At 42.5% G+C, this 27,662-nt stretch overlaps 2 protein-coding genes across 4 annotated transcripts in view; one reads left to right on the top strand and one right to left on the bottom strand.

Annotated features, from left to right (window-relative positions):
• NUGGC (nuclear GTPase, germinal center associated) overlaps positions 1-21,689 on the bottom strand; it is a 47,621-nt gene extending 25,932 nt beyond the window's left edge. The window contains exons 1-9 of one of the 3 annotated variants that reach the window (XM_084886388.1): positions 21,575-21,689; positions 21,179-21,315; positions 20,843-20,921; positions 13,839-13,927; positions 10,788-10,892; positions 9,990-10,098; positions 8,942-9,164; positions 8,203-8,433; positions 4,281-4,490 (exon numbers count right to left, since the gene is read on the bottom strand). In XM_084886388.1, coding sequence (XP_084742514.1) covers positions 4,281-4,490; positions 8,203-8,433; positions 8,942-9,164; positions 9,990-10,098; positions 10,788-10,892; positions 13,839-13,881 — 921 coding nt within the window. In that variant the 5' untranslated portion in view covers positions 13,882-13,927; positions 20,843-20,921; positions 21,179-21,315; positions 21,575-21,689. Of the gene's footprint in view, positions 1-4,280; positions 4,491-8,202; positions 8,434-8,941; positions 9,165-9,989; positions 10,099-10,787; positions 10,893-13,838; positions 13,928-20,842; positions 21,026-21,178; positions 21,316-21,574 lie in introns of those variants that run through there. The other 2 variants (XM_084886389.1, XM_084886390.1) reach the window with 2 other exon arrangements.
• Positions 19,905-27,662, top strand: part of ELP3 (elongator acetyltransferase complex subunit 3) — a gene marked incomplete at its 5' end in the record, with an annotated part of 89,567 nt that continues 81,809 nt past the window's right edge. Inside the window, one exon of the mRNA XM_084885337.1 lies at positions 19,905-19,969. Within this exon, the coding sequence (XP_084741463.1) occupies positions 19,905-19,969 (65 nt within the window). The remainder of the gene's footprint in view (positions 19,970-27,662) is intronic.

Genomic DNA, 27,662 nt, shown 5'->3' with positions numbered 1-27,662 from the left:
AATGATTCTCTGTCATCACTGATGTTTCTATCTCTCCCTCTTCCTTCTTCCCTGAAATTAATAAAAATATATTTAAAAAAGAATTCTAGTTGGGGATGAAAGGTTTGGAACCCCAAACAGCTCAGAACCCCCAACCTCTGTTGAAGAATCTCTTGGTTTCATGGACTATTGTTTCAAAATCATCAATCTCTATAATAAGACAAACTTTACTATTTGTAGAGAAGACAATAGGCCTGAGAGGCAAAGGGCCAGCGTAAGGACACCCATGGGTCTGAATCTCCTCCCTGTGTGGATGAACTCACATCTATGTTGGGGGTGGGGGGAATGCTCCCTCCCTCTTCCCAAATTATAATCAAGTTCAGGAAGGCTTCAGGCTGTTCAGGCAGGTTGTGAAAGATCCTAGAATATCAGGATGCAAACTCTTCAAGGGCAGGTCCATTTTCACCTTTATATTGTGAACATTAATAACAAAATAATAAAAACTCATTCAAAATAGAGTCCGTAGGGCAGAAGAGAGAAACTCTGACACTCATCATTCAGCACACACTACTGACTTCCACAGGAAATGACATGCCCTGCATCTCCAACAGGAAGTGACACCACCTTTCTGCCTCCTTGCCCAGTAACAGCCCAGCCAATGGGAGACACTGCAGTAACTCAACCAATAAAAGGTCACTACACTCTGACCTCTCAATTTACTCTAATGGACTGTTCTTTTACTACAGCTCCTCCCAAGACCATAAAAGAGCATCCTTCTCCTTTGTTTCTCTGGATTTCTGTGTTGTTCACCATTAGACTGAAGGTCCCTGATTGCAATTCTTTATTGTGCCTGAATCAACCCATTTTGTGGGAAAGTATCTGGCTGGCTGTTTGTTAAAGGTCAACAATTTTCCCCGTGGTCCTGGTAAACTACAGGCACTTAACAAATGTTTATTAACATGAGAAGAGGACTGCAACCATAAAGGTAGCAGTGGTTAAATTTCAGGCCCTCCACAATGCCCCTACCTGCCAGGATTTGATCAAGTTAGCATTGAAGAGGACACCAAAAAGCTTGTCTCTGCTGAAACTGGTTTGGCTCAGTGAATAGAGCGTCGGCCTGTGGACTGAAAGGTCGCGGGTTCGATTCTGGTCAAGGGCATATACCTTGGTTGTGGGCACATCCCCAGTAGGGGGTGTGCAAGAGACAGCTGATCGATGATTCTCTCTCATTGATGTTTCTAACTCTCTATCCCTCTCTCTTCCTCTCTGTAAAAAAAAAAAAAATCAATAAAATATATTTTAAAAAAAAGAGAGAAAAAAAAGCTTGTCTCTAAGACAGGAGTGACTAGACTTAGGAGTGGGTAAGATGGCACCTCTGCTACCCCATCTCCCTCCCTCCTGTAGTTGAGAATGGGCCTCAGAGAGGTCAGGTGACACATCTAAGGTCTCAGGACTTGTAGGTGTCAGAACAGGGAGGTCTGGATTCACAATTGTTTGTGTTCAGGGAAGGCCAAGCTGGCAGCTGGAGAGATGGGGCAGGGGTGTTGGCTCTGTTCTTCCTGGAAAGAAGGAAGTCTTTAGTAACTGCTTGTGAGAGGAGATCGTAAAAACCACAAGAATGCAGGGGAGCCAAGGCCAAGCAGAGCACGCTGGGAACCATTCCTTCGCTTCAGCCCGACCTCCTCAGAGCGGGTGTTCTGAGCCAGATCTGCTGGCTCCTCGATTCTGAGTGGCCTTTGATAAGCTGCCCAGTGTATCTGAACTGGCGGCAACCACGGCTCCATCCAGCGAGAGAAGCTGGCTGCCTCCCCTAGGCTGTCGCTCCCTGGGCCTGGCCGGGAACTAACCAAGGCTGGCAATTCCTCTCCAAGAGCTGAGACCCTGCGGAAACAAGGCTCTCTTGGCCGGGCCTGAGCCGAAGGGTCAAGGAGAAGGCGACTGCCTTCATCCTAAAGAACTGTGAGGTGACATCCTGAGGGAATGATGGATAAAGCCTATGCTGGGAAGGTAGGAACCTGCCCTCTGGTTCAAAATCTGCCACTCGATAGCTGTGTGGTCTTAGGCAAATGACTTCCCCTCTCTGAGCCTTCATTTCTCCCCCGTAAAATCAGGCCATAGGCTGCTGAGCTGGAAGCTGTCATCCTGACCCTGTCATCCTGATCTTGATTGGAAACCAGTCACAAGGCTCCCCTGGTCCACAGTCACACAGCTTCGGCACTGATGGTGACTCACTGATACAGTCCCTTCCTCCCAGTCCACATCCAGCTCCGGTCCTGTGGCCCCTCTCTTCTGACCCTGTGCTCCTGAGCGCTTTCTGCCTAAAGATGCCCTTTTTTGCTCTATCACACAGCCCGGTCCCTCTTGTCCTTTGAGCGTCCCCAGGAAGCATGGTATTAAAGCCCACCCCAACATCTCCAGGCTTGTCTCTGCACCTCTCTCTACACCCACACCCCCTTCTCCCTCCAGCCACCCAGGAAGACTCATCCTTCTCCCAACACCCAGCTCCCTCGGCCCACTGAGCCAGTGCTCAATGGTCCCGTTTTCAACCGCCTTCTCTGCCCGGTGGAGGCTGAGCTTCTGTGTCCTCTCTGAATCCTCACCACCTCCAAAATGAAATGATCACCTTGTGCTCTCATTTCTCAGTAATATGGTTTGTTCATTAGTATGACCGAGTTGTTCCCTTCTGGACTAGGAGACTCCCAAGGACAAAGACTTTGTCTCTGTCCACCTGGAATCTACCACGAAATTGAATAGATGTTCTGTAGGTGTTTGTTGAAGAAATGAGAGTTCCTGTTGGAGGTCATTTCTACTTTGGAGTGTTCACAGCACCTTGTCCCTCTAGTACATCACCATCTGCCTTGTATTTAGTCATCTGTATGTTTTGTCTCTCCTGTTAGGCTCTAAGCCCTTTGTGGGAAGGCTCTACTTCTCATTCAATGTTGTCTTAGTTTGCTTTCCATCTTTTAGTGTAAAGATAATACATGTTCATATAAAATATACAAACAACATGGAGGTGTAGGTAGTTAAGAGTGGTGCTAAACACAAAAAGTGCTGCTAACAATAGGGTGTCTATCCTTCCAGAAGGCAGGATCTTACACATCACACACACACACACACACACACACACACACACACACACGTTTCTTAACATTAAAGGTCATCTCTGCCTCTTTTCATTCACTGTCTTCTTGGCTGGGTTAAGTTCCCCAATGTTATAATGGGCAGCTTACTTCACTGAGAATAATACCCAGCATAAAGTAAATGCTAAGTTAAGTGTGTGCTGTTATTATTTTTATCTGTAATCTTTGCATCCTCAGTGCTTAGTATATTGTTATATATGTTTGATGAATGAAAAGCAAATGAACAATGAGATAAATTCTTAAAAATTCAGCCTCCGGGTGCAGGTCAAATGACTCCAATATTTAACTCTGCCTGTAGTCACACCTGGGGGTTCCTGGTGAGCTCATGCCCTATTTGTTGGGAATTGAACCCCCATCTAAAATTTTGGTTGAACAGGTGGACTTTCCTTTCAACCCCACCATCAGCCACAGCTGATTGCAATAGGGCTGAATATTTAATCCAAAGAGAGCTAATCTATTTTCTGGGCAGGAATCAATCATATTTTTCTTCTGGGAATTTGAACTAAAAAACACAAAGATTATATAGTCAGACAGTCATGGGCACTTGGACTTCATAATGTCTAGGGTGGTCATTTTCCACAACGTGGATCTCAATGGCTACGTAGAGGGAAGCAGGCCTCTACAGAGGTGCACAAAGAGAGACAGTCATGAGACTGAGCAGAGGATGAGACAAAAATAGCTGCTTCCAGCCTGAGAGGTGGCCCTGAGGCCGGGTTGGGTCTCATGAGATCCTTTGATGAACTGAACTTCACATGGGATTGCTTTCTTGAGTTTCTGTTCCTAACACCCAAACACAGTAGCAGCCTCCTGATTCCTTGGTGCCTGGCTGTCGGCTTCTCAGCTTTATACCCAACTCTTGGCCTTCCTCTCCCCATCTGCCTTGTTTCCTCTGTTTATTCTTAGTCCACTCTCCTGCTGACCCTTCTTTTCTACACATTCTTGGTCCAGCTACCAGGCCTGCCTCGTGATTCCTAACTCTCTGGTTTCTCTGGCCACCCATACCCTACTTTTGCCCTGAGGCTTAGAATATGGAAAGTAGAAGAATTTGACTCCAGTGAACTCATACGACCCATTAAGCTGAAAGCAGAGACTTCTTTGTTGCTTTTGAGAGGGCGGAGGAATTGAGGGGAAAGGGAACAAAGTCATAGGAAGGAGAATCACCTTTTTCCACATCTCATCCCTCTTGCTGTTGAAGTCACCTGTGCCTGGAATGTCCACCAGCACAACCCCTTCTGGAATCAGCTCTGATTTGGGAAGAGTCACTTCCACATGCTTAATCAAGGGCCAGATTTGTGTTTCTGCTGAGTCTCCATCCCAGTCTCTCCTCTTAGTCCTGATGTAGGGGTCCAGCTTGACAGATAGCTCTCCTGCCTGAGGAAGGAGGAAAAGGTCACACACATCAGACCTTCTCCCAGCATTTCTGTCTCGGATGAGCTAGTGATTCAGGTTCATTGAAGGTATGCTGAGAAATGGTAAGAAGCAGCGATGGCCTGGCCAGCATGGCTCAGTGGTTGAGCGTCAACCTATGAACCAGTAGGTTACGGTTCAATTCCTAGTCAGGATATATGCCCAGGTTACGGGCTCTATTCCCACGGTGGGACGTGCAGGAGGCAGCCGATCAATGATTCTCTCTCATCATTGATGTTTCTATCTATCTGTCCCTCTCCCTTCCTCCCTAAAATAAAGAAAAATATATTGGGGGCAGAGGGAGCAATGATGGGCACCAGGAAGCCTGTGATCTAGCCAATAAGGGTTTACAGCCTGAGAGTCAGAATGGACTTGGCTATCAAGGAGTTTAAGCTCTTCAACTTAATGATAAAGAAACTAGAGTCAGTTAGGATAGGACTTCAGTAAAGTTAGAGCTTCACCAGATAACCATTTTATCTCCAAAGTGCCATTTAAATTCTAAAATTCATGTAATTAATATGCAATTTTTCTAAAATTTGGAGGGAGAGGATTCTTCCAGCATGGCTAATATGAACATTTTAATTACCAGAGAGTCCAGATTACAGAAAATAGTGATATGGTGACCATAATTTCCAAACTGAAGAGTTGTCTGAAAAATGATCTTTAAAAGGGTTTTTAAAAGTTATTTTTCAAGTTCAAAAAATATGCTGATATGTGAGCATTTCTAGGATGTTTTAATGGTGATGGGTGGGATGGTGAGTTGTTCTTAGCCTATTGTTTCTTCCGAAACATACCTTAGGACAATGAAACATTCATGCCAGCAATTATGTATAGCAGCAAATTTCTACTGGGCTACTTCAGGGAACAGAAGATTTGGGATGTATGGTGGTCGTTGTTATTAAATATCTATAGAATGTTCCTTTAAGAAAAATAAGGAAGTAGCCGAGACCGGTTTGGCTCAATGGATAGAGCGTTGGCTTGGGGACTGAAGGGACCCGGGTTAGATTCCGGTCAAGGGCATGTACCTTGGTTGCGGGCATATCCCCAGTAGGGGGTGTGCAAGAGGCAGCTGATCGATGACTCTCTCTCATCGATGTTTCTAGCTCTCTATCTCTCTCCCTTCCTCTCTGTACAAAATCAATAAAATACATTTAAAAAAAAAATAATAAGGAAGTAAATTCTTAAGAGAGTGGGGATTAAATCAGAGGGTTATTGTAATCTGGGTAGGGAGTTGATAGATTTCATCCATTTTAATCAAATAAGAAATTGTGAAAGAGATGATAAAAGTTCTTTAAGATATTTTATTTTTTAAAAATAAGGTAGACACAACAAGAGCTACATAAAAGAAAAAGCATGGCTCAGTGGTTGAGTGTTAACCTATAAACCAGGATGTCACAGTTCAATATCTGGTTCCTCGGTTGCAGGCTTGCTCCCCAGTGAGGGGCGTGCAGGAGGCAGCCGGTCAATGATTCTCTCTCATCATTGATGTTTCTATATCTCTCTCCTTCTCTCTTCCTCTCTGAAATCAATATATATAATAAAGTCCCTTCCTAGAAGAAGGAGGCTCAACCAAATAAACTGGCTCTGGGCAGACCATTCTGGAAGACAAACTCAGATTCCCTCAGGCCAGTCTAGAGTCCCTGACCCAAATTCTGAATCAGTGCCCTCTCACTCGCTGAGATGGTCATTCTGTTCCTCCTTTTTTAGTGGGTAAATTTGAAACCCTGGGAAGGAGTATTTCTAAACACAGAGAGGTTAAGAAATAAATGTTATATTGATTCCTTGGTGTAAGTTGTGTATGGAGATAAAGTAACCACTGTTATAATCATTGTGTTTCTTTGGACATGCTCAGTCTAATGTTTTAGATATTATGAATGTAATTATTTTTAATAGTAACATCCACTTAAATATAAGAAATGACTATTATATTTGTTTGATTTCCTAGATAAACAGAACTAAGTGCCTTAAGAGATTCATTCATTTGACTCCTAAGTGTGCCTTTTAAATTTAACATTTTTGAAAGAATTGAATGTATTAAATTTAAACTATAATAGAAAAATTCTAAATAAATTTGGCTTAACTATTTGAGGAGGATTGGCTATGCTAAACTTAGGAAATAATTGAACACTAAATTTTAGAGTAAGTGTAGAATAATAATATTTTAAGGATGAGTTTTAACATACAAGAAAATCTAGGTTTAGCCAGGCCAGCATGGCTCAGTGGTTGAGCATTGACCTATAAATCAGGAGGTCATGGTTTGATTCCCTGTCAGGTCATATGCCTGGGTTGCAGGTTCCACCCGCAGTGTGGAGTGTGTAAGAGGCAGCCAATCAATGATTCTCTCTCATCATTGATGTTTCTCTCTCTCTCTCCCCTTCCCTTCCTCTCTGAAATCAATAAAAACACATTTTAAAAAAGAAAAATATATACTAGGTTTTTAAATGTACAACATTAACAAATGGAATATTTGTTCCATAAGGATTTAGTTTAACTTAAAATAGAATTTTCATTTAATAAAATTAATATTGATTATAAATATATTGTAGAATAATCTATTAAGTGTATGTCTAATATCCATCCGGTCCTATATCCATGCTAAGAGAATCCTGATTGTTTCTTTGTGAAGGTAGTGAATTGAGAGTGGTCTCAGCTAGTCAGGACAAGTTGGTTTCTTACTTTCTCTAGACAGACTCCCTTTTAGGTAGGGAAGGCCATGTGAATCTGCTCTGAACAAGTAAATCTACACAGAGATTTGTTGGGTGTTTCTGGGAAAGCTTTCACCCTCCAGTGAAAGGGAAGATGTATTATAGTTGGTGCCATCTTTTTATCCATGTCTTCCTTCCCTGAAGCCTGCTGTGAAGTCTAGCACTTCAGTAGCAATCTGATGACCATGAGATAACAAGTGCTGTGGAGGCCACGGGGACCAGAGAGATATTGATCTTGACATAGTGCAGCCACTGAACCAGTCCACAAAGCCAATTGCTTCCAGACTTCTTATGTGAGAAAATGAGTAAGTCCCTATTTGTTTAAGCCATTATAGTTGGGTTTGTTTTTTTTTAATCATTTGCTGCCAAAAACATCTTTGATTAATCCTCAAGTCAGTGTAAATAGTCCTTCAGTGCACAAAAGCTCCCTCATTCAGACACTAAAAATTCCCATTTGACAGCCATAAACAATGAAAAATAATTTGGTCATGGATACTTCTGACACTTGCTTAAATGAGACATGAAAGCCAGCAATTAAACTGTTCTTAAATTTTTTTTTTTAAATTTTGAAGCATAAATAAACTCTAAAAAGAGGGCTAGTCCAAAAATATTCAATGTCCTGAATATTCTGGGCACTGCGAAGGTCAGATGTTGACTAAAGCTTTGACCAAAACAACAACAACAAAACACACACAAAAACTTATTTCTAATATAAAACTTCCAGTGCCTTGAGCAAATCCCCTAAATGGATTCAATTGTTATACTTAACTCATCTATAATATAATAATAAAAGTGTAACGTGCTAATTAGACCATACATCCTTCTGGACAACCTTCTGAACGAAGCCAGGGCTGTGAGGGAAGCCCGGGTCCTGGGTGCCAAGGGCAGCCAGGGGAAGGAAGGCCTCCTCTTGCATGGATTTTGTGTAAAGGCCTCTAGTGATAAATAAAGAAAAAATATCTTGAAGCTACCTCTTCTGCCTTGAGGGTGATGATTCTAGAGGTGGGAATCTTTACTTTTGGCTTCACTCTTAGTAATTCCTCATAGGTCTTCCTTTCTGCCCCATTTCCATAAAGCATTTGTAGCTTCCAGATGGCTTCCTCCACTGCATCATCCCCGTCCCACACATCCGCCTCTTCTCGGCCCAGCTCCTCTGTCCTGTGCAGGAGTTTAGTCAAGTTCTTCAGCTCCTCCTTCCACTCCTGCCAAGGCAGAGTAGGGCCAAGCCCTCATGACACAGACATGAAAAACAATGACAAGGGGAGGAGGCCATTGTCCCTGTGGAGGGACATACTAAGGAAATTTAAAACCATCCAATCCAGTAAGGGATTGTCTAACCCAACCTTCTTGTTTCGTGGATGAGGAAACAGGGACTCACAAAGAGAAATGGCTTCCCCCAAATTCCCATAATGAATGGTGACTGGACCCAGGCTAGAACCCCATCTTGCTCTATTGAACTTTCACATTGCATACTATGTTCTCTTCATTCAACAAAGGCATGAGCTATATGTATAAGGAACATAAGGTTAATCTCTGAGAGAGAGAGAGAGAGAGAGAGAGAGAGAGAGAGAGAGAGAAGGAAAGAAAGAAAAAGAAAGAGGAAGAAAGGGAAGGAAGAAGGAAGTGGAAAAAAGAGGAAGAAAGGGAGGAAAACTGAAAGGGAAGGAGGAAGGAGGAAGGCAAGAAGGCCGGAAGATTGGAGACGCTTACCTGGTCAGAAAGAAGATGAATTTTGGCCTCATACTGCTCACAGCAGCCTGAGCTCACTTGTACAATACATGACGTACATATACTTTCTCCAGACACTGGTAGAAACATTGCTTGCTGGATGATGGCATTGATCAGGGAGCTCTTCCCAGCCCCAGTGCTTCCAAACAATCCAATGTAAATTGGGTCCAACGATGGTTTTTCAATCAAAGCAAGAAGCCTATTTCTAGATCAAGTTTTAAGTGCACATTGCCATGGTCATTAAAGCACAGTAGGAAGAACATCAGAATAGAACACAAAGGAATGGAGTTCTAATCTTGAGCAAGTCATGGCATCTTTCTGAGTCTCTGCTCTCTATGTGGTCAAAGAGGAATATTAATCCCTGTTTACTACACAAAGTTGTCATGGGGATTAGATGAAATTATGCAAATGTACTTGGTAATACAACTCAAAAAGAATGATGCTTCTACATAAACTCTATAATGTTTAAATAGATGTGAAGCATCCTTGTTTGTGTTCTATGGAAATTACATAGTTTTGACCCTAGAAATAGAGTTTATGCAGAGGGAAGTATTATTAGAAGCACCACAGAGTCTTACTGAGTAGAAGATACAGCCTTGGCACCACTCAAGTCCCTCAAGTCAGCTCAGCACAGCAGTTGAGACACAGGTTGAGTCACACAATCTGGGTTGGATCCCGGTACCTTTGAGTGACTTACCAACAGTGTGACTTTGGTCAATGTCTTGGCCTCTTTAAGCCTCTATTGCAGTAAAATGGGATGATAAGAATAGAGTCCACTTTATAGAGTATTGAGACATTTACATGAAATTTGATATATATAAAGCATCTATCAGATTGCCTAGCAACAGTGAAGGCTCAATGAGCAGGAACTATTAGTAGTATAGCCAATGGCCTATAGCTATGGAAAATCTTCAACTTTCTCACTTAGTTCCTACTTGAAATTTTCCTTTTGTCGTTGGAGAAAAGCACCTACAATCACCTAAGGAAAGGCATCGAAGTAAGATTTGAGGGCAGTTGACATCAGACTCACATGAGATACTTGAGTCCATTCGGAATGCTGTCATCCAGGAAGACACACTGAATAAGCTTCTGGTAAGTGTTGCTCAAAACCCTTCTGGTCCGTGACTCCAGCTTTTCATCTGGAACCAACAGAGATGCATTACCTGTGATGTACCTGGCCGGGGTCAAGCCCTAGGTCTCACAGGCGGAGTCTGCTCAACATTATAGAAAGAGAAAGGAAAAAAAGAAATGAAATGAAAAACTAAGTAAACAAGATCACAAGTTATCTGACACTAGAGAGACTGGCCCATGGGAGCCAGCAATCATTGACCCTGACAGCTTCTCCAGGAGCCAGCCTGCTCTGAAACTCCTTGTAAAAGAAGTCAGCAAAGGCTTTGCCATGGGTGCTAGTGCTTCTAGATTCTTCTCTCCTGTGATCAAGAAGAAAAAGTCACCTGAAACTAATATAACATCATATGTCAACTACATTTCAAAAGAAAAAGAAAAAAGGAAAATAAGTAAGGGCATCGTATCAATATCCACAAAACTCCACACCAACCATTTTCGGTCTTTGTTTTAAGAAGGAAGAAGTTAATTTCACAAGAACCCTCTTCTCCAGAGAGTCTTAGAGATAACTTCTCAAATTACATCTCTGCAGAGACTATGAGGGCTCCTTTCCCTGGTCTGGGTCATTTGAAGATGTTTCATTCTGCGACTGGATTTAACCTCCCCTTCCTTTGAGCATTGGAACACGCTTGGAAAAGAACAGAGCTACGTTTAATAAAACAACAACAAGCAAACCACTATTTAATAGTTTCATAACACTCACATTCCTTAAGAGCACTTTGTTCTACGGAGGGAAATGCTCGGAACCGCTGGTCTCTATCTGATCGTCTTCTTTTTTTCATCGGTTCCTTAAACAAGTCACCATCAACTAGAGCAAAACAGAGGTGATATAACATTACAGGCCTTGGGCCATGGTATATTTGCCTGGTCTCTATCAATACACAAACCCCAAGAGCCCAAGAGGCCCCCTGCCAGCACCGCATGCCTGGAAGCTTGTTTCAGAAGCAGGCACTTGTGGGGCCATTCCAGTCTGGTTCCCACCTCCCAGGACTTTGCATCGGGTTCCAAAACTCAGGGTCCAGCCACATCTCCTCCCGAGGAGATGTTGACATGAAATGAAAAGTTCCTGTTTGGAAACATTGAGAAGCCAACGTGGCTCAATATTCTTCACCAAGTGCCAACGGTATATAGAGAGAAGCCCAAGACGGGCCTAAGTATGGAGTGAAGAAAGGCCTCTGGGAGGTCTTTTCAAAGTGGGAAAGAAATTGATCGGGAGCAGAACACAGAGGAAAGAACGGGCCGCGTGGACCAGGGCAAATCATGTCTCCATCAGCCTCAGTCACTTCATCTGCAAAAAAGTACGTGTTATGCAAGTTTTGGAGGGTGCTCTACCACAGGGTGCCCTTCAGAGAATAAATCTGGGGACTTTCCCCCTTCCTCATTGAAAGTCACCTGCTTCCTTATACAGACAAGAACAGAAATCACCAAGAAGCAGATCTTTGCCGTTCTGGGGAGACTGTATCACGTTAGTGGTTTCCCTTGGTTATCAAGTAAATGGCTGGCAGGATCCACACTCCTTGGGAAAAAGGATTGTTTTTCTAAAAAAAAAAACAATTGATAAGACACTGTGTTTTGGATTGGTTTTAGCAGATGTCCCCCAGCAGTTAGAATGGGGCAATCGTTGGGTCTTTGGGGTCAAGGCTGTTGGAAATGGTCCCCACCCAGTGCTCCTGGGGCTGGGTTGTGCTTTAGGAAATGGCTGTGAGGTGAAGAGGAAGAAGAGTTGATTCCCCAAGAGTCATAGCACTCTTAAGGGCGTGAGTCCCCCCAAGTGGGCACAATGTTGGAGACCATCTTTCCTGAAGAACCACTAAGGAGGAGCTTCACTCCGGGACCAGGATGGCAGCCCAAGCACAACGCCCAGCCCCCACCACTGCCCCCAGACGCAGGTCTCCAGAAACCCTTCCTCTTGTTTAGCCTTGTGTCTTTCAGCACAAATTCTGTCCTGTCCAGGAGCCAGCTCACACCCCATGGAGGGTCGAGTGCAAAGGAATGGTGTCTGCCGAATCTCTGCCACCCCAGGCTCATGTGATGCTGAGTTGGAAGAGCATGTACTGTAGCCCCTTCTGTGTCAGACATTCTTACTTCAAAACTGAGCTCAACTCAAAAAATTCATCCTGGTTCAACTCAAGGACTGCAATAGAACTAAATATCAGGTGGCAGGAGCTGGAAAGGAAGAGGTGGAGAAGAAAAGGATATGGCGCTCAGGCCCATAGGCCCAGTCAGGTGGTACAAAAGATGCCTCAGGATTTTAGGATGTTTCTACCTCCTGTCTGTGAAAAGACAGCAAAGGGCTGTTGGGCCTTGATCTGGATTTTGTATGCAGCTCAGGAACTCCTTTGTGTAAGCAACGTGGGCACAGTATTTTAGCCACGTGTATAAAACAAGGGGCCAGCAGGCCCATATCCGTGGCCTTTATTTCAACTTTGAAAGCACTGGCAATTAATCTGATAAAACACCGGAGGCTTATTTCTCAACTGAAGCAAAGGTCAAGAAGTCAGATAAAACAGCAGGGTTTTAAACTTTTTCTTCAATTTCTAAAAAGAAAAACCACTTGGGAAGGAGAAAGTATTCTGCCCTGGATCTGTAACCATTTCAGGGAAGTGTTTTTATATTAAATTGTAACCGAATTGAAGTAGCCTGAACTGGCACATCTCTTATTATTCCCAGTAATTGTCAAGCACTCCCCGGCCTTTTCCAGCATTTCACACGGACTGGTCTGAGGAGAGAACAGTAGGTGGGATGAGCGGAGACCGTCCAAGGAAGGAAACCTGAGCCGGCTGCTGCTGCTGCTTCTTGCTGCCACAAGGTGTCACTTTTGAAAGCTGATCCCCAATAGCCTGACCCCAGGATACACTCCTTCGCTGTTGATCCAGACCATTGCCAGGGACTGCATGGCTCTTCCAAGCAAAACAACTTAGGACTCCTTCAGCGCTGAGTTCAACCAAAGGTGCCCCCGGATTGCCATTCTTTTGGGTTTTGTGCCCATGCATGCCTCATATGCTAGCCACCGACCCACTCACCCGAAACACAGCTTCACCTTGCCCCTCGGCCTCTTCGATTCTCAAAACGCAAAGGCTATGATACACCCCTTTCTCCTCATAGGGGTTACTTCCCTGCATCTTCCCAGGGAAGGCTCCTCACTGGCTCCAGTGTGACTCACCACCGTACATCTCCCCTTCTAAGGAGAGCATGTGAAATGATTCTGTGGGCCTTACCTTGCCCATTGTAAGAGAGGTTACCCTCAGAAAATCCAATATGGTTTTCTGGACCCTTCTTTAAAAGGGGGAGGGAGTAAAGCAACAAACAGATTGTCAAATTACAGCGGGGAGGGTAAGGAGATATGGGGGAGATAAGAGATCAACAGAAGGACTTGTATGCATGCATATAAGCATATCCAATGGACGAAAAACTCTGGGGAGGGGGGGCATGTATGGGGGGTAGGGATTGGTAAGGTATGTGCACATATAATACCTTAATTAAAAAAATGAGGAAAAAAATAAATTAAAAAATAAAAGGGGAGAGAGGTCTAAATTTAATTGTTGGTTATATTATGTATAATGAACAGGATAATTTAGTTGTTGGTGAAGTAATTTACCTTCATTCACAATGAAAAGGCATCATGAGAAAGTAACTTCTGATTAAAGAACAGGGAACAATGACTATAGTTAAACAGTCTCAACCCATTTGCCCTTGATTATATAATGGTACATAGTTCTGTTTACTCCATCAGGCTATACAGTAGGGGTGTTACCTGGATGTGGCTCCTGAACCACAAAATCTGCCATCTCTGCCATTTCCTGTTATGTTAACGCCTGTTTTTATCCACTTGGAAGAACCAACCTAAAAACACATACAAGGGGCAGGGACGGGGGGATGTAGAACAGCAGAAATTGTAAATTCAAAAAGAAAAAAAAAAAACACAAAAATAACATATAAATCTGCTTATGCTTTCTTTCCCCAACTAGATTCTAAGGCCCAAGGGGCAATGACCATTCTAACTTATCTCTGAATTCCTCACAAAGCCTATTACACTTCATATTATTTAAACATGGTAAAATGAATGCTTGCCCATTGGTTTTTCAATACTAGTTGTATCTATAGAGCTTTAAACTGATACGGCTTCTCTATTCATCTTGAAGGCAACTCATTCTGAAATGAGGATAATCTCTAGTGACCAGAACTGTGAACGTGAAGTTAACTAGCTTTGCTGCTTGGGGTGACATCAGTGCCCCAACCAGGTAGCTCTCCTGCCAGTGAACTTTAGTCCTAGCAAGTCTCAGCAAGAATCTGAAAGATGGGTGGAACTTTGAATATTCCTAAGGCTCCCTGGAGTTGCTTTGGGGCTACAGAGTGAGGAAGGAGAGGTGTAGTAACTAGGTTCTCTGGACCTTCCTCACCACCCCAACCCCACTTCACCCAAGAAGGCACCCCTTCTGGGGGCTCTGTGCAGCACCACAGCAGGTGCATCTGCAGGGGAGGGAGAAGAGGAACATTCAAAAGGAGAAGTGTCTGATCCAACCGTCTGCAGTCCTCCAGCAGACAAGGTTTGGGAAGAGGGAGAACTGGACCCAGAGAGGCTCAGAACAGAGGGCACTGCCCAGACGGGTGGGAATATGCTACCTGGACCTTCTTTGCCTCCACACATAGAAGAGAATTTGGGAACGCAAGTGGGGACACTAAACGTGCTTCCTCTTCTATGTGATGTTGCTATTTGGATCACTCAGCCGTGTCATTCAGAGCAGAGAGTCACCAGCCTTTCTGAAGTAGTATGCAAAATCCCACCTGATTGGTTAACTTTCATTAGACCCATTAGCTGTTAGTTAGGAAGACAGCGCCTCATTTACCTATTAACCCCAAATGAAAATCACAACTCATCAGTTGAAATAGCCTCTTGCTTAGTTTGGCTGATGAGTATCAACTAAACAAATGGTCTCTGTCCTTGGTGGGCTGAATGGGATGTGAACTGCTAGGTCCTGAGCCTTAGATATTCATCTTTCCATTCCTTACCTTGCACTTCCCACTCAGACCACCCCAAATAGCTCTGCAAGGGAGGGTATCCTATTGAACTTCCATGCATTTTAGCATATATTGTTTCTTCTGTGTGGGATACCCTTCCCCTCTTCTTCTTGGTGAATTCCTACTCTCTCTTCAACACCACGTTTTAGCATTTCCTCTGTGCAACTGTGTCCTGATTCCCTGTCACTCCCCTGTTGTGTCACCACTGCTCTGAGTACACCTCTGTTCTAATGCTTACCATGCTTCACTTATGTCTCTTGTTCCTTCCTGAGCCATGAGCTAGTCAAGGTCATGGCTGCGTTTGTTTCGATGTTGCATTTCTATCATGAAGTGCAATGACTAACAATAAGTGCTGAATGAATGAATGAAATGATGGGAAGCTTTTGAAGAAAGTCTACACCAAAGGATGTTTAAAAACGAAATTCATTTTTATATGATTAGAGTCCTGACTTAAAGGGTAAAGCAGAGAAGGAACAAATAGGCAGATATACAGATGAAGCGGCATTAATATGAGCACTGCTCCATAGGAACTGGGGATGCTTAATTTAAGGAAAAGAGGACACAGGCAAAGGCAAAAGATGTGGAGAGGATTCACTGAGGTCTTCAAATACATGACCTTAAAGCTGCATATAAAAGAGGGACAGCACATGTTCCTTAGGGTCCCAAGTGGGGGTCACTGGATCTACTGGGTGGCAGGTATAAGGAAGCACATTTTGGCTTTACATTCTCTAATAGTAAGAGCTGTCCAAAATGGAAAGATCTTTCTAAGAAAGTGATGAATTTTCCACCACTGGAGGAATGTGAACTGATATTTGTCTGAGCACCTAATTAAGGCTACCCAATAATCCAAGATCCTATGTTCTTACTCTAAATGTTCACCAGTAAAGCTGGTAGTGAAAGAGCCCTATGAAGTTACTCAAATTCATGAGAGACACAGGCAATTTGAAATGCTGAGTTGGACATGCTAAACCACATGAAAACCTAGGTGAGTTAGGAGAGAAAAGGATAGATGAGCTATAATGTGCACAGGAGTATGATAATGCCCTTCAATAGCTGCTAATATAGAACTAGGAAACACCTCTAGGAAAGAGATCTGATGTTTTCTGAAGACAGCAGCTCAATAAACCATAGTCACACAAAATGTTAGGATCATATTGTAGTGGAGACAGGATACAACACAAAATGTACGGTCCCACTAAGGAAGACATCCATTGTAGACCTCTGGGACAACTTGTGTTCTGATAGTCAAACTCCAGGAGGAAAAAGAGGAGTCAAATGAGGCCCAAAAGAATGAACAAGATGGTGTCACCACCATTCAAACACTGAGATTAGGGAAGGCCCTTCAATCTGAGAGGGAAGTGGATTTGGAATAGAAGCACATGTGTGCAACAAACTCTGGAATGTGGGCAGTGTTTTTGCCTTCCTTCAGATTCACAGGAACGTCTTTTTATCTGCCTTTATTTACCAAACCAACAGTACACAATGGCAGCAAGGGCTGTCAGTATGTAACTATCAGAGGTTGGATTGGGTTTAGCTACATGAGTTGGAGACACCAAACCATGGGCCTCCCACGGTAGCAGCAGCTATGGTCCCACATGAGTAATTTGTGACCCCTAACTGAAATGTGGAGATATTGGAAATTATTTGAGTTGTGGTTGTGGTGAATTGAGCCTTAAATTCCTCCTGTCAATGTTCAAAAACTGGCAGGAAGGGACCATTTGATTGGCAAACTAAGGCACTGGAACCTGGAAAGGGACCGTTTGCAAAGAGGCTGAGGGGGGGGAGTAAAAGAAAGTGCCCTTAAGAAGAATAACTTGTAAACAAATATACCAACTAATAAGAGGGGGAGAGTATGGAATAAACACTCAGTATATAGTCATTCGTTTGAACTAAATGATGCGATGGGTAGGGCATTAAACTGGAAATCTGTAGAAATTCCAGTTCTGGCTTTGCCATCAATCACAGGACTTCTGACTAGTCATTCTATCAATCTAGGCCTTAGCATTCCCATCTATAAGTGAAAGATGAAACTAGTCCTTCAAGTGTGACTGTTCTCTGATTTGATTACGTGCCAAAAGGATTAAGTTCTTGTTTTGAAATGTCACCTGTTGTTGAAACCAAGACTGTGCCAATGATTAAGGCTCTTGTGTGATCAAAAATAGCACGACTGAGATTACCGAAGTTAGGTTAAAGATGTAAATAACCCATAGGTGCACAGTCCTTCGAATCCTGTTGGAGTTCACTTTCCCACAAAGAGAGCCAGTTCATGATGGTGAAATTTTGTGAAAATTTGGTTTCTGTGGAGAAGCAATTGAAAACAGCCCAAATGTATTGCTTATATAGGCTCGGTTTTCATTTGTGGTTTATTTCACTTGTATTTCAACCATGTGGTTAGCAGTTGAGTTTTGCTTTTAGTACTTATTTAAATGTATGTGCACTGAGCCTAAGAATAGTGTCTTGTAAATGAGACTGTGTGCGTATTTAGCTAGATATAGGAAGGTTGCACAGAACCAGTTTCCTGTTAAATAATTGTGACTTTTGACAGTTATTCTTGCTTCTCATATTCTCTCTTTTGTTTGTGTTTGCTTATTTTTTTTCTTAAAATAACGTAACAGAGTTGACATACGTGCAATAGTTATTCTAGAACAGCTTCATGTATGGAATTAAGTAAAGCACCCTTGAGTTCTTTACTTAATTCCATATTCTAGAACAGCTTCATGTATGGAATTAAGTAAAGCACACTTGAGAGCCCCTTCTTTTATAGATATGGACACTGAGACCCCAAAAGGGCAAAGGCCTTGTCCAAGGTCACATAGTAACTCCAAGTTCAGTGTTCTTTTCATTCCACCAAGCAGCCTCTAATAGGTATTATTGAAACAAAGCCTCTGGAGCTTGAGTAGGAGGACAGTTAAGTACCCACAGATGAGGGCTCCTTCAAATGCATGACAAAAGCATTTGGGGAATGAAGTCTGTTGAGTAGGAGGGAGCTTAGCAACTTGACAGAACTGTACTCAACACTGCAGCTACTGTCTGAAAATTCTTCATTGCCCTCAGAAGTAAAATAAGCTAGGGGCGGGGAGAGAAATTGAAAGAGAGTAAAGGAGAGAGGGGAGGAAGAGGTAAAAAGAAGGTAGAGGAAGAGGAGGAAGAAGGGAGGAGAGGAGAGGGAGCAAGGGAAAGACACTGAGTAGTACACTTTTAACTGTGTTTGTTCTGTGTCTGATGCAGAATCAAATGTGTTAATTAAAAATTACCAATGAGCATCCTGTTCTCTGTCCCTAGCTCTTCACCATTAATCAGAATTTCATCTCACCCAATCTTGCCTCACATCATTAACTTCTTCCAACAGTATTCTTGTTTTCCTTTCATTTCTACCCCCATACCTACCACAAGGCAGCACTAATGGGGGGGAAAAAACAAAATGCTTAAATTAGCGGAGTTCTTCAAGGGACATTTTTATCAACTTTGGTTTATTCCCTACTTTTAATAAATGTGAGAAGTTCTAGGTGCATAATAAGCACTGAATAAGTATTTGTTGAATGAATGAAGTTTATCTTTTAAATATGTCTTAGATCAGTGTTTCCCAAACTTCTCTCATGATGAGAAACACCTGGTGGGAGTTGTTAAAATACAGATTCCTGATTCCTGAATCCCAACTAAGAAGTGCTAAACTAGAATTTTTGGGAACATATAGGTAAAATTGTATACTTAACTTAGTGCTTTACCAACAGAGCTCTGTCTTAGAGCACTAGTTAAGTATACAATTTTACCTATATGTTCCCAAAAATTCTAGTTTAGCACTTCTTAGTTGGGATTCAGGAATCTGTATTTTAACAACTCCACCAGGTGATTCTCATCATGAGAGAAGTTTGGGAAACACTGTCTTAGATGATAAGATTAATAATGGCAGAAATTATATTCATTCATTCATTAATTCAACAAATAATTATTGGGTGTCTACTGTGTACCAGGCACTGTTTTTTCCTGGAAACATATCACCGGGAAAAAGTGGGTAAGTTGTTTGCATGTATAGAATTTACTTTCCAGTGAATGGAGCAGTGAAAATTACTCATGATTGGGAGTCAGGATGCCTGGATTCGGGGATCTTGCTCCAGAACGTCAGTGTAACACATCTAATCTCTCTGAGCCTCAGTTCATCCTCGTACAGAATGACAATATAAAAATACCTATATCCAGAGTTCATTGTGAGGATTAAATATGATCTTTCATGCAAAGTTGTTCCATAAACATTTAAGCATCTTCACAAATGGTATTTATTTTTAGAGTATTAGGTGAAGACAATGAAACTAGAAATCAGTACGAGTATTTACCTGGGCCAAGTCTGTTCAGTATTTAACAGATGCCACCTTAACTGATAAACTGATTCCCCTACTTGTCCCCATTGACAAATCACCTTGAGGTTTCTACCCCATCTTCCTTGAAGAGTCTTTGGTAGTCTCATCCCCTCTGACAGAAAGGCGACTTAGGAGTGAAATAAGAAGTTTTTCTCGCTATCTCAGAGCCTGCAGAGGCCTGCTTGGAACAGGCTGCTATAACCACAAGCACGTCGGGAGGCTGTGGTCCAAGGCCATTTTTGCCAGCTGTAAGCGAGGTCTCTGGAGCCAGAGGGATCACACAGCTCTTCTTAAAATGGAAGGTGTCTACGCTCAAGAGGAAACTAAATTCTATGGAGGCAAGAGACATGCTGATGTGTACAAAACAAAGAACAGCACAGTGACTCCTGGTGGCAAACCAAGCAAAACTGGAGTCGTCTGGGGAAAGGGAAGTGGTGCCCTCGGAAATGGGCAAGGTTGGCGCTAAATTCCACGTGCCCTTCCTGCGAAGGCCACCGGAAGCAGAATCTGTGTAACGCAGCACTGCTCCAGGCTTTAAACTTATTTATTGAAAAATAAATAAAATGAAAAATAAAGAACAAAATAAGGAGACTCTTAATAAAATGATAGAATGCTGATGACATCTCGGATTTATTTCCTCTTTTAGAGGTTTAAGTCGCTTTGGCCTGGGCCACATTTCCTAACCATGTTATTGGGCATTGCCTTGCTCTTCCAAACCAAGTGTGTCCCAAAGGAGCAATTTAAACACATTCGCTTAGAAATAAAAAAAAATAAAAAAAAATCAAGAAAATATGTAAAAAATAAATAAATAAAATAAATAAATAAATAAAATAAATAAATAGAAATAAAAGGGAAACAGGGCCCTTCAGGCCCCCTGGGGAAAAAGAGTTACGTTTTCAGCGTTAGCACATCAGCTGAAGTGTGCAACACTAAAGCGCAGCCACCAGAGGCAGAGACAGCACAGGAAGCACTGGGGTGGCATGATTTTCTCTGTAACTTCTCCCCCAGATGACCAGATGAGCAAAATAAGCAGATATTTTCATAACGGACTTGACCAGAATTTGAATCTTCTCATCACTGCTCCCCGAAGCTTGCCAAAGTTAACGAAGCATACGATGACATTAACACTACCCCATGATGCCTGCAATATATGTTTTCTTTGGAGAGCAATGATTAATGACTTTGCCTAAGATCATACTATTAAGCAAAATTCAAACTAAACCCTGATCCTCCCGATTTCTAGTTCACTGGCCTTTACACAACCTTAAATTCGCTTCAACAAACAAGAGAGAAGAATTCACTTTCCCTCCAGAAAGAATTTATTTTAAGAAAATCAGGAAAGAGAGGAGAAACAAATCTCCCATATAAAAAACATTCCAAATACCTTATGCAGATGCTTCACTCTCGGGGAGAGGGAGCAGATGCCTGGACTCCTGAACGTGTGGGCTTGGCAGCACGACTTCCTTCCCAAGAGGGCAGTGTGGGAGGGAGGGGGAGAGAGTGACTTTACAGTGGACAGCCACTGCCTCAGCCAGGTGATCAAGGTCAACATCAACCGTCATAAATCATGTTCCTAGTATGTACCTCTGACGTGAGGTGATGAGAACGACACTTTAATTCTACCTCCCCCAAACCCATAACTTTAGTTTAATAATAATGATGATAATTAATAAACAAATAAATAAATCTCAATAGAGGTGAGTCCCACAGAATATCTGACCTGTTCTCCTCAAAACCTGACCGGCACTCTTCAAAACTGTCAAGGTCACCAAACATAAAAGGGAGTCAGAGAAACTGCCACAGCCAAGAGGAGCCTAAAGAGACATGGCAACTAAATGCGATATCTTGCCTGGGATTCTAGAAGAGAAAAAAGGACATTGGGTAAAAATGATGGGAACCTGAATAAAGTATAGCCTTTAGTGAGTAATAATGTTATAAATATTGGTTCATTCCATTGTAAGAAATATATAACAAATACTAACGTAAGGCAAGAGAGGAAATCGGGTGTGGGTTATAATAGAACTCTGTACTGTCCTCTCAATTTTTCCATAAATTTAAAGTCTGTGTTTAAAAAAAAAAAAAATCAGGCATCAGTTACATAGAAAAAACGACTTACCAGATATCACTTTTTCTGCTCGGGCTCCAGGAGTTCGAGGTGGAGATGCCAGTTTCCTTGCTTGGTACAGACATGTGGAACCAGCTGGGGTGTAGCCCTCTGCGCCCACAGTCTCATTTATACGAGCAGAAGTGAAACTGACTTGCCATCAGAACACTATATGAATAATCTCCTTCCCCAGATATTGATTCATTTAAATTTAATTTAAATTTAATTTTATTTCATTTAAATTTAATTTTATGCGAATTGGGGGGCTTACTTTCTCTCTCCCCTATTCCTTTTAGCAGATGGGTATTAGTTATTTTCCTTTTAAAATATACCGCAGTGTCCACCTGCAGCCTCCTTTTTTTGAGGGTGAAAGTTATCTAGATGGATATGACTTACTCGAGTAAATACCCCAGTCCCAAAAGAGAAATAGCACTGGTTTATACTCCCCCAAACACAAGACAACAGGGAGAGATGGGTGATATGAGGTGGTGAAGATAAACTGATTCTTGCTACAAAATCTTAAAATTCACCAAGAACCAACAACATTGGATTGATTGTAGAAATTAATCATACAGTGTTAAATGCTTCCATCTGGAATTTAAATTTTACACTTATATTTAAAATGATGTCCAGAGAGAAGAAAGAAGAACCTATTCCACTTTTCTGTGTGTGGCCATCCAAACAATCACATTAGATACAGGGAAAAGGCTATGCTTGTTTGCTTATTTATTTTTTATATTTTTATTGATTTCAGAGAGGAAGAGAAAGGGAGAGAGATAGAAACATCAGTGATGAGAGAAGGCCATTGATCAGCCACCTCCTGCACACCCCATACTGGGGATTGAGCTCGAAACCCGGGTATGTACCCTGAACAGGAATTGAACCACAACTCTCTGGTTCATAGATTGATGCTCAACCACTGAGCCATGTTGGCTGGACAAGTCTGTGCTGTTTTTTTTAAACTTCAACTTCAACCTTTAAAGGCAAACTCAATCATTACTAGAATAACCCTCAGTAACTGTAGGTATGTTTTTAGTCCAAAGTGAGAATTCAGAAGACAAAGAGGTCAAAAGGAATGAAAGCTAAATATTTAGACTGTGGTCTGCAAAATTGTTTTGGGCTTTTGGCAAGATGGTGTGTCTCATCCATAAAAAAAAAAACCATAGAAATCTCTATATAAAACCCTAATATGCAAATAGACTGAACAGTGGAACAACCGAACAATTGAACAACCAGTAGCTATGATGTGTGCTGACCACTAGGGGGCACATGTGGAACATGGCTGGCATTGGCAGCAGACAGCAGAGCATGGAACATGGTAGGCATTGGCCATGATGAGATGGTGGAGCAGGTGAGCAGGGGCACCAGACCAAGGCAGGGCGACCGTCACTGTCATTGGGGTGAGCCTCTGGTGGTTGCTGAAAATTCTTTCCTCCTACACTCCTTCATGGTCCCACCAAGTGCTCGTACCTGCTCTGGCACTAGCCCTGCTCACACCCACTGCTGGCGCTATCAGCAGGTATCAGCCACAGCTGCCAGCCCCAATCGCCCCTGAGGGCTTCCCCACCACCCCCTGCTCCTGAGGGGCGACTGGGGCAGCAACTGCCACTCGTACCGACTGACAGTGCAGGCACCATTCACACCCACTGCTGTTGCTGGCCCCAATCGCTCCCTGCTGTCAGCAGGTGCAATTGGGGCTGGCACCATCAGCACATGGGAGCAGTGGTAGGGGCAGGAACAGGGCTGCAGGCAGACAGGGGACTGGGGGGCGGGGAATGACTAGAGGGTAGCAGTGGGAGAGGCCAGGCAGGGGCATGGAGGATGGGCTGAGACCCACCCTATCTCTATGCCCGCCACAGCCTTGCAGCCCATAATTCCTTTCAAGGTGCATGAATTCGTGCACTGGGCCCCTAGTACCAATATAAAGTTCAAAACAAAGAAAAATCAATGTGAATATGATGGTTAGTGTTGATCTTCTTATCTCTGGGCAAAATCACATCTTTGCATATATTCATGTGACATGTGCTTAGCTCTCCCTCTACTGGCTGTTTCTTGCTTCTACAGGTACCTCGTTACCAAAATTAATTTTGATCATTTTTAAAGCTCCCTAGGTTCTTTTTGTTGTTCCTTGATACCTGCTATTAGACACCTGGGTGCTAGGTCTGTTACAAGCCTGGGGAACTACCAGGCTGAATTTTCCTTGCATCCTAGAAATAGAGATATAATTGAAAGAGAACATCCACGTCAGTGATGAGAGAGAATCACACCATCACACCCAGCCACTTATGAAAATCTGCACTCATGTGCTCTACCTTCCAGTCTGTTAATAGATTTAACTATCCACATGCTAATTCCTTCTCTCATGCACCAGAGTGCATCCCATTTCTCCAACTGCAGGACTAGGGAGAGTGTTTTCCTCTTTCCTCTTAATTTATCAAATTTTCACTCTGCATTAAATTATTCCCATAGGCATACAAACTTGGTATTAGTATCCCATTTTAACAAACACGCACAATTTAAAATTTTATTTTAGAGAAGGAAAGAGCAAGGAGAGAGAGGGAGGGAGAGGAGAGAGAAGAGAGAAAGAGAGAGAGAGAGAGAGAGATTCATTGATCTACTTATTTATGCATTCGTTGGGTGAACTTTGTATGTGCCTTCATTATTCACATTATGAAGGTTGAGGCATGAGGAAAGACTCCACTCTTGTTTTAACTACCCTGGGAATTTAACCTTTTTTTAACCTTTTAGTCTTGCATCAATGCCTAGATATACATCCAGACCTCTTGGTAACCTTCTAATTACCCCCTGCAGGACTCATGTGTGCAGGCCATCTGATTGTTCTACTGAAATTCTGTGTATATATCCACCTGACACCCATTATCCAGATCTCCTGGCACCTATCTTCCAGACCACCTGGCATCCACCATCCTGACTACCTGGTGTCTACTTGTAACTGTCCTAGACCGATCCTGGGCTAAGATTGAAGGACCAATAATACTAAACAATGCACTTTTTGCTATAACTTTTCTTTGGATTTTTTTTCTTCTTGTTTGTTGGTTTGTTTGTTTATGTTGTTTTGCCTAGCTGTGTTTCTAGTTTGCAAACTTTAAGACCCTTGAATAAATTTTTATCACTTATTTACAGAAAAACCTCAGACTTCCTGAGTCTGTTCAATAGAGGTCAGAGAAGGTGATGGGATGGGGTGGGGTGGGCAAATGCAGCTTGTGTAAGGCCTTGTATGCCATTGTGAAGCCTTTGGCTTTTACTCAGGTGACATGAGGAACGATTGGAGAGTTTTCAGCAGAGATATGATATGATTTATAATTTAAAATATCTATTTGCTGTGTTGAGAATAGACTGTGGTGAAAGGGTACGGTAGAACCTTAGAGATCAGCTAGATGGTTATTATCATACCTTCCTTTAAAGGAACACACCAGAAACCCTCTTACTGTAGGACTTCAGTGCTAAATGTTCCTTCTACCTGAAACTCTCCCCCTGGATATCTGCATATCAAATATTAGCTCAAATATCACAGTCTCGATAAGGCTTACCCTAACCCCTATTTAAAATTTACAGCCATACTACCCACCTCCCTCTTTCTCCTGTGTGAAATAAAAGAGTGATGTGGTAGATTATGTTAAAAAACAAAATTCAACCAAGTACATTTTATCTAATTGTTTTATTAAGTGATTCATGAATCAAGGAGCTTCTCACCTAGCAATTAGAAGGGCTCTCACATGAGTTGTACAAAATGGAAGGTTTTTATAAAAAGAAGGGTAGGGCCAGATGGCTATTAACAAAAAAATATTTTTAGACCAGAACCTCTACAGTTGGGGGGAAGGTAATGGCAAGGTTGTTTTTGCGTTTTAATTATTATTTATTGGAGAGAGAGAGAGAGAGAGAGAGAGAGAGAGAGAGAGAGAGAGAGAGAGAGAGAAACATGGATTTGTTGTTTACTTATTTATGCATCCATTGGTTGATTCTTGTCTGTGTCCTGACCAGGGGTCAGACCAGCAACATTGGCAGATCAGAAAGATGCTCCAACCAATTGAATGACTTGGCCAGGGCTGTTTTTAATTTTCATTCTGGAATGTAAAGCTGGCAAGGTTTCTATTATACAGATTGCCTCTTCTTTCTATGGGGGATGGAGATTTCCTTACTAGTGCTTGACAAGAATATTCCAGACTAGTTGATTAAGATTATATTAATAGGAAACGTTGAAGCAGCAATTAGGTCAGGCATTAAATCTTGGTTTGGGGTCATGGGCTTTAGCAAAAGTGATGCCATATTGGGCCCATGATAATTCCAAAAGAAATTTAAAAGGGTTTTATTCATACATGATTTTCAAGTCAGGGATGTGACCCCTGGTTTGAACTGAAGACATGTTATTAAATGGAGGGGATAAGTTTAGGATTTTAAAGGGAAAAGTTGAAAAGAGCTAATGATCAAAGAGACAGGTTACTAGGGGAAACAAGGCAACAAACTTCCATTATTCATTTTCTGATTGGTGGGGACAACTGGATTTTTTAACCATCAGCTTACTCAATGGTCAGCAAGTGGGGCTGTGCTACAAGAACAGTGGATAACTGCCCAGCCAGCATGGCCCAGTGATTGAGTGTTAACTTATGAACCAGGAGGTCACAGTTCCATTCCATTCCCAGTCAGGGCACATGCCCAGGTTGCAGGCTCAGTGTGGGGTATGCAGGAGGCAATCCAATCAATTACTCTTTCTCATCATCTTCCTCCCTCTCTGATATCAATAAAAATATACTTTTAAAAAAAGTACAGTGGGTAGCCCATGATTAGGCATTTATTAACATCCTAGTTCCCCTCAGGCTTCTAGAACAAAAGCATTTGGGTTACTCATCAACAGAAGTCAAACAGCATGGACTGTTCTTTCTGCAGGCAGTTTCCAAGTCCAAGGAGCAGAGTCGTGCTCTGTAAGCAGCCTCAGAGTGCAAACTGCAGAAATACACATGTGGAAACACAAATTATGATATTAAAGTTCTTATAAGTCCTCATAAAGAAGCATAGAGAAAGCAGATTTGGGGTAAAATAGAATTCTGTTTCAGACATGTTAGTTTTGAGATGCATTTTAGACAATGTCAAACAGGGAAGAACCTGGGACTAGACTTCCAGCTTCTGGAAGTAGATGGTATTTTAAGCTATGGTGCTCTAGGGATCAATTGATGAAAGAGAAGGCTAAGAAGTGGCCCCTGGCACTGGTGCGCCAATATTTTGAGGTGAGGTAGACAAGTTCACCAAAGAGATTGAGGAGGGGGGGGGAGAAAGAAAGAAAGAAAGAAAGAAAGAAAGAAAGAAAGAAATACCAAGAGAGCAGAGGGGAGGGGGTCCTACCATGAAAGACTTCTCAAGGAAGCTAACTATGTCCGTTGGTACTGAGATGACAATAAGGACAGATAAATATACTACTGAATTGGCCTGATGGGGAGTCACAAAATGTGACAAGGGGGGGTTACCTCAATTCTGGTGGGAAGGAACTGGAAATAGCACATGTTCCTATTGTTGTGGGGTCAAACCCTGGGTTCAAAATAAGACCACCAAAAAGCAGCAAGGATTTATTGAACTGCCAGGATGGCCGCAAGAGCACCACACACAGGTGGCCACACTCATGACTGCACTGTTTCAGGTGTAGGCAGTCCTTTTAAAGGTCTTAACCACAAAAATTTTCATTTGTTCTAAATTCTAAAGGCTGAGAACAGCCAACAGGGTCGTTCCCAGTCACATCCTGCTGGACATAGGAATGTGGCCCTATCTTGCAATAGCAGATAGTACAGAAGCAGAGCTGAGCGGTTAATCTCTAAAGGTTATCTATAGTTTCTACTCCTGAAGCTACTGAGTCAGTGGACATCAATCTCCTGTGGTCCTGGTCCACAAGCACAGGAAAATTGCCTTAGCCTCCAGGTCTCAATCTGGAAGCTGAGGCAACTACACTATTGTTTAAGCAAGTAAGCGAGTGCTGAAGCCAGAATAGCAGGGTTAAAATTCAAACAGCAGTTTGTCTTTTTTAACCTAAGTGTGGTTGCTACCATACTTCACTATCTGTATGTCAATGAGAGAGGTTCTTCCATTCTGGTTC

The sequence above is a fragment of the Pipistrellus hanaki genome, assembly GCF_964339955.1.
Source record: "Pipistrellus hanaki genome assembly, chromosome: 5".
Lineage (NCBI taxonomy): Eukaryota > Metazoa > Chordata > Mammalia > Chiroptera > Vespertilionidae > Pipistrellus > Pipistrellus hanaki.
This window is presented reverse-complemented; position numbering and strand designations above follow the sequence as displayed.